Source organism: Oreochromis niloticus, linkage group LG14 (assembly GCF_001858045.2).
Source record: "Oreochromis niloticus isolate F11D_XX linkage group LG14, O_niloticus_UMD_NMBU, whole genome shotgun sequence".
NCBI classification, from domain to species: domain Eukaryota; kingdom Metazoa; phylum Chordata; class Actinopteri; order Cichliformes; family Cichlidae; genus Oreochromis; species Oreochromis niloticus.
In genome coordinates, this window is record NC_031979.2 from 25,961,026 (window position 1) to 25,967,777 (window position 6,752).

At 41.5% G+C, this 6,752-nt stretch overlaps 1 protein-coding gene across 1 annotated transcript; it reads right to left on the bottom strand.

Annotated features, from left to right (window-relative positions):
- Nucleotides 1-413: 413 nt before the first annotated feature.
- Nucleotides 414-5,744, bottom strand: zpld1b (zona pellucida-like domain containing 1b). Its single transcript, XM_019367699.2, has 10 exons — nt 5,346-5,744; nt 4,025-4,245; nt 3,728-3,909; nt 3,277-3,349; nt 2,598-2,695; nt 2,220-2,300; nt 1,846-2,017; nt 1,657-1,762; nt 1,431-1,460; nt 414-1,241 (listed from the first exon to the last, which is right to left on the bottom strand). The coding sequence occupies exons 1-10, from the start codon at nt 5,482-5,484 to the stop codon at nt 1,066-1,068; spliced, it is 1,278 nt and encodes a 425-aa protein (XP_019223244.1). The 5' UTR covers nt 5,485-5,744; the 3' UTR covers nt 414-1,065.
- Between the last annotated feature and the right edge of the window lie 1,008 nt (nt 5,745-6,752).

The following is a 6,752-nucleotide window of genomic DNA, read 5'->3' on the forward strand; positions in this document are numbered from 1 at the left end:
AACAGAAGTAGAGACACAGATGAGGAGGTAAATACCACTTTTGTGTATGTTTGGTGAAGATGTTGTGAAATGACAGTCAAAAGCCTGCCGAAAGGTCATCTGTATCTATCTGGTTGTGGTTTAAAATTTCTGTTAGTGTGCATTTGAAAAAACAAATCTCTTAAACTTCAGAGTGAATTCTTAGCTTCAGAAGTGCTCTTTCAGTGATCTATTTACTTTCAAACAAAGCAAAGCTACATATATTCATGTTCAGGCAACATCAGACATCAACAGCTAATCATTGGAGATGCATAACACAGACACAAACACACACAGAACACACACACATGCATACACATATATAAACCACAGTTTTGATACATGTGGAATTTCCAGCAGACAGCAACAGCAGTTAGAGGGAGCATGAGAAAATAAAGAAGTGTCAGGGACTGAGTGGTCCCAGTGGTGATAGGAGCATTAGGAGCTGTGACCCCGAAACTTGAACAGTGTCTCCAGCAGATCCCAGGGGCAACATCACAGGTCTCTGTCCAGAAGAGCATAATCCTAGGAAAAGGTAAGATCGCACCGAAACCTCAAACACCCAGGCCAAATAAAGTAGACACTTTTTTTAATCTTAAAATGATTATTTTTCTTGTCGTTTTTTTTAGTTTTACTGTTTTTATTTTAAAATCAGAATTTATATCCACCACAAACATATATTTAAAACTTGAATGCAAACAAAAACTGGAAGCTGAATTCAAAAATAGATCAAGAAATCCACCTGCTTGAATTCACTCACTATTTCCTTTTGACATTGTACAGGGTTTGAATACTATAACTTTTCACAGGAAAACAAAGACCAAACAAAACAATGGTGTCTCTAATCTGTGATTTTATACATATACTGGTTACAAAAATGGAAAGAAATAGAAAAAAACACTTGTTAAAAAAATGGAGTCATTAAATGCAACATTTTCTAAACACGATTATTATGCAAACCCACAAAAGATGAAACATTCTGAGGTATTGAATGCAATAAATATACAACACCTTAAATGATACACATGTTGCACAACATGCAGATGTTTATTTAAAGCTTGGATTCCAAACACCTGAGGCTGCTGTTGTCGCTGGGGGGCGGGACTTCAGCAGGAAGCGGAGCAACAGCAGGAAGAAGCACACACTGACCACACCCAGGATGACCACACCTGAGATCAGAGCACTGGTCACTGGGTTCATTGGCTGGGGGATATCTCCAAAGGCTGGAAGATAGAAAGGGAAAGAAACTGAAAACAAGCTCTGAGATGTGGTTTTTACCACAAGCTGAGCCCGAGTCTTTCCCTTGCAGGAACAGAAGAGGGTTTGCTGTAAACAGTAATTTCAAAGGGAATCTGCTGTCATGATAGTTTACAACACTTTTATGTTTCGCAACATTGCGTAATGGCACTTACCGAGCTGGGAGTTGTTGACAGGAGTTTCATCTGTAAAGCAATTTTTAAAGCGCTTATTGGATTCATTTTTACTTCAGTGGTCTTAATTGAAATCAGCTTTAAATTAGCAGTTTGACATTTCAGGCTGTTGCTTCTTATTTTGACTGGATAGCTGCACTCTCAGCAGGAAAACAAAGCAGCATGTCTCTCAAAACTATTCCAGTAAAAGTGGGTTTATAGTTCATACCACTCCTGGTGATGATTGGACCGGCAGAGAGGACAGCGTTCCCTGATGCTGCTGCCATGGAATCAGGGGTCTCCTCTTCATCCCTTTTGCGCCGCCGCCCACAGATCTGCCAATCACATCGTCAGATTTCAGTCCTCAGTGAGGTGAGGAAACAGGTGGTGAGTCACAAACGGAGATTTTCACTCTTACAGGCATTAACATGATGCAGTCATCGGCTCGGCAAAGCTTGGTGACGCAGTGCAAAAACACAGTCGACATCTTCTGGTGTCTGTGTTTAACAAAACGGAAAACCTCAAAGGAAAAACGGCCCATCTGGCTCTTCCCGTTCTCCAAAACTGTCGTCTGGGGATCTTTATAGCAACTGTATGGAAGCAGATACATATATTCAGACCCAGCAGAAATGCTAGATTTAATGTCTATGAGTACCCTTAACAACTCTTTAGGAAGAGAAAACGTGGCATTCAATGAGGATAAGCCATGTGGAGAACCTGAATAGGTAATGACTCCCTTTTGTGGTTTATCGAGTCATTATCTTGAAGCAGAAAAAAACCCGCAAGATTTACCCAAAGAAAAGGTCATAGCGGAGTTCATCATTAGGATTCCCTGAGGGGGTTGTGTAACAGTAGTCCATCAAAATGTTCCACCTGCAAAGGGACAAAAATGTGAGATGGGATGGAGGATAGAGATCTAACTGCACATGAGAAAACTGCAGCCTGGCGCCTTCATGAAGAATAATAACATAATAGCATAATGAATGTAGGCAAAGCAAAGAAAAGAGGAGTAAATCTGTAAAAATGATAGTGGGAAAGATGCTGTGGAGAACTATATTTAAAATATCCTTTCTGCTGCAGTAATAGGTTTGTTATGGTAAAGAGTCTTGCACATCTATGACGTGAAAATTATGGAAATTCAATAGTGAATAGCTGGGTTTTGTGCAGTACCGTTTGTCTAAGTTTGTGGCTTTCACAGCAGCAAATACTCTGGTTTTTAGAGCCAGTCCAGCCATGGGGATAGAGAGAGGCTGATTGTATGCTGAATCCTGGAGAAAAAAGAAAAAGAAAAAAATGTTGATTATTCAATCAAAACGTGAAGACACTGAATCAGTCTTTACATAGCTGGTGTTATTCTATAGTTGTGCTATTTTTCTGCTGTCCAGAGCAATTTTTGCACAGGTCTGTAGCCAAACAAGCATATGTGACATAAATTGTTAAAGAAGGAGCACAATTATATGCAACACAGTGATTATGTTGGTTAAAGTAAGTACAGAGTATTCTAAGCAGTGTGATTTCAAACAGGATTACATAGCAAACCTTTTGTGGACTATTGTTGTTGGTGGAAAAATGCACAGGTTATTACAGAAAACCAGCTGCTTATTGTCACTTGGTTCTGTTGTTTTCATGGAAACAGTGAAAATATAAGCACTGCTAATTAAAAGACATTAAAAGATGTTATATGAACATCAAACTGAGTCACTAAAAACAAACCAAACATGCTTATCCAGTCATGTGCCAATTCTAATGTCTAGAATAACACTTTCTATTTAGTTTCATATAAATTCCTCTGCACTTCTTAAGCTAGGAATGGAAATATATTTTTATTCCAGTGCTGCTTTGTACTCACGTTGTACAGGATCATACTGAGCGTGCTCACAAAAGTACCGTTGCTGTCTTTGACAGACACAGCTGCAGAGGATCTGTGGAGAGATGGAGCCTTTGTGAGCCTTAGCTTAATAAATAACATTTCGGGAGCAGAGGTTTCGATTTAGTACAGTTATAAATCAGCTGCGCTTTTATTTATATATTTGTCTGATTTACGAAGGTCAGAGAATAATATATGTGAATAATAGATGTGAATAATAAAATAAATGGTTTCAAAAAATACTGCGAGGCACAAAGTCACTGAAGCTTTTAAACTGGGAATTTAATTGTTAGCACAGTTTTTGAAAGCAATAAGTGAATCTAATTAAATGAATATATCTTAAAGCCAGACTTTCAGGATTAACTCTGCAAAGCAACTCCTGTAAGGTGCAAGTCTCTTTTGGACACTGATGGATGTTTTGGCAGAAACTCACGATGCCAGCTGTGAGTTATTGACCAGGTACTCCAGCGGGTAGCTGCAACTGAATTTATACAACAAACCAGGCAGATAGCTGATTATAGTCGGTGGGTCAGGGGTGTCGATGTAGCCTGATATATTCCCAATTTGTACAAGAGACATGTTCCCATAGGCAGTGGGCCCGTAGGCTGTGCTGACCTGCAGAGAGAAACATCGGCCAGTCACTTTGCTCTCCGCCAAAGTCAATACACAACATGATGAAGTTGATTATTGATTAGAATAAAGCCATGCTCAGTACACGAGTATTCTTTACCACCAGACTGTTGCCGCAGGCCTCCAGAGTGCTGAGGCTGATGCTGAACAGAAGTGCTGTGGGGAAGGTGTTGTTGTTGATGAAGCCACGACACTGGGCTTCGCTGTGATGGCCGTTGAGCGCCAAATCTGCGTCGGTGTAGCCGGAGAAGAGAACAGGACAGAAGTTGATCTTCAAGGTTATGGTCTGAACCCCGCAGTACACGCTGATGTCCCTTTCACCTGGAGGAAAACGGGAGGAGGAGGCTCAGAGAGAAAAGTTGGCAATGTAACTGTAATAATTGAAATCGTAAGCACTCGGTGTGTGTTTCCAGAATGGCTGCTGCTTGAAAATTACTTTTTGGAGTCCTAAACAGCTGGTACATATCCAAGCGTGAGCCTCTAGTTTTTTTTGCTAAGGCAAAGATAAAAATCAAGATTTGCGGCATCATGCTGGTTTATGCAAGGCAGAAGTTACTAATTTTTGTAATTAAGATTGTTATTCACTTTTGTATGGGAATTTTCACACAAGTATGAAATTATTAACAGAGCTATGTGGAGGCAAAATCAATCAGGTAAATCAATCTAGTGTAATTTTGTAGATCATAGCAGGAGATTGCCTCAAAATATGTCTTTATCCTGGAAATGTTTGTCATAATAGGGCCATAAACATTGTAATTAAAATATTTGATGGATTAAATTACTTACGTGGTTCACATGTTTTTTTAAATTATAAATGAAGCTTCCCAGCTTAGATAGATAGAAAGGTATTTTGATGATCTATCTATCTAAGTATAAAGATATAATTTTATTGTCCTCAATATTAACTCTCAGTAAGGAAATAAATTTTATTACGGTAAATGGTAAATGGCCTGTATTTGTATAGCGCTTTACTAGTCCCTAAGGACCCCAAAGCGCTTTACACATCCAGTCATCCACCCATTCACGCACCCATTCACGCACACATTCACACACAGGTGATGGCAAGCTACATTGTAGCCACAGCCACCCTGGGGCGCACTGACAGAGGCGAGGCTGCCGGACACTGGCGCCACTGGGCCTCCTGACCACCACCAGTAGGCAACGGGTGAAGTGTCTTGCCCAAGGACACAACGACCGAGACTGTCCAAGCCGGGGCTCGAACCGGCAATCTTCCGATTACAAGGCGAACTCCCAACTCTTATTAGAAACACCATCAGTAAAAAAACATCAACCTACCAGAAGTATTCATATTCACTGTAATGTGGCTGCTACTTTTGCTGCTCATAGATCTACCGTGTTCCACACCTGTTGGCAGACGTGTGTGGACGGCAAAGAGAGGACCTGCTGGGGAGGATTCTCACCTGGAAACCTGCTGTGGTAGTTGGCATCGCAGTTGTATCCATTAAACTGTGTGGAGACTGACGCGGCGTTACTCATCAGCAGGAAGATAAAACTCATTCGTGTCATTTCCGCGCCTGAGAGAGGTTTGTCCGCTGTCATCTTCAGAAGGTCACCACTGCATTAGCCACATTCCTCAGGTACGTGTTAAAAAACAGCACTTATCTCAAAATTAGATGTTCAAAAACAATGCTTCTTGTTTCCTGACTGCTCCACGCTCTGACCTCTATCAAAGTAGTTCAGCCTTCTTTCCCCACGTCCCCTAATCCTTCTTGTCCTGCTCCCGCTGCACCCTTTTACCTCAGTTGCTCATGTTGGCCTAATGCCTCCATTACCCAACCCCTTTTAAACTGAGGTCACCCCTCTTTGCGGCTCATTTCATCCCACCCCCCCCAACCCCACAACCCCACCCCCACATCTATTATTTTTCCACACCTGTTTACCTGTCTCCTGCCTTTTCCAAAGTAATTGGCTGGAACCCCGCTTCACCTGGTTAGCGATGAGAGAAAAGTTCAACTCTGTGGCATGCAGCTCTGGTGGCACCGAGTACCTAAACTAAACACAGCGTCAGCCTCACATGTATCTCTTGTTTGCGCACAGATGAGAAAGATACCTCGACAAAAACCAGCTGCGGTGCAGAATATGGGAAACTCCATCAGATCTGAATGGACTGGACAAATCTTTTCACCATGCCAAGAAACCTGAGCGTACTCAGAGGGTTCCCACTCATCTCTCCACAGTCTGATCTCTGTCTGTCAGATCACACAAACGGCGAGCCTCAGCAGGGGGGGGCCCAGCTCAGGAATTAAGCTGTCATCAGCTCCTGCTGCGGCCCACATTCACATCAACATAAAAGTCAACTCACGGTCTGATGCAGGGCTGTGTGTGGGTAATTGTGATGCACAAGACATCACTTAGAGTAAAGGCATTCAGCGGTGTATACAGCTACGGCACAGTGCTTTCAGCATTGCAGAAGGAAAAAGTGGACTCTTGCGTGTGCTTTTACGCCGTGTTTCTCTGCCTCGAGATAACCCGCTCACCTTGGATTTTACTGCAGTCCATCTAACAAAACATTATTATGTTGCACTTGTAGCAGAACACAAAAAAACTTCTTCTTTTGAAGTTCCATGACCTTTAAAATGATCTACTCATATTTAAAGAGGTTTAAAAGATTGTTGCTGGAGTCTTCTGTGATGCTGCTGAGCTCAGTCCAAGCCTGTGGAAAGCATGAATTTATACAAATGGGTCACAAATATGGAAAAACAACTTAAAATATGAGCAAGCATAATTTTCCATGACAGCTGTAACTACAGCATTTTTTAGGAAATATTTTGATTACTGGATTTGGTGTTTAGCAGCAGATTTGCCCA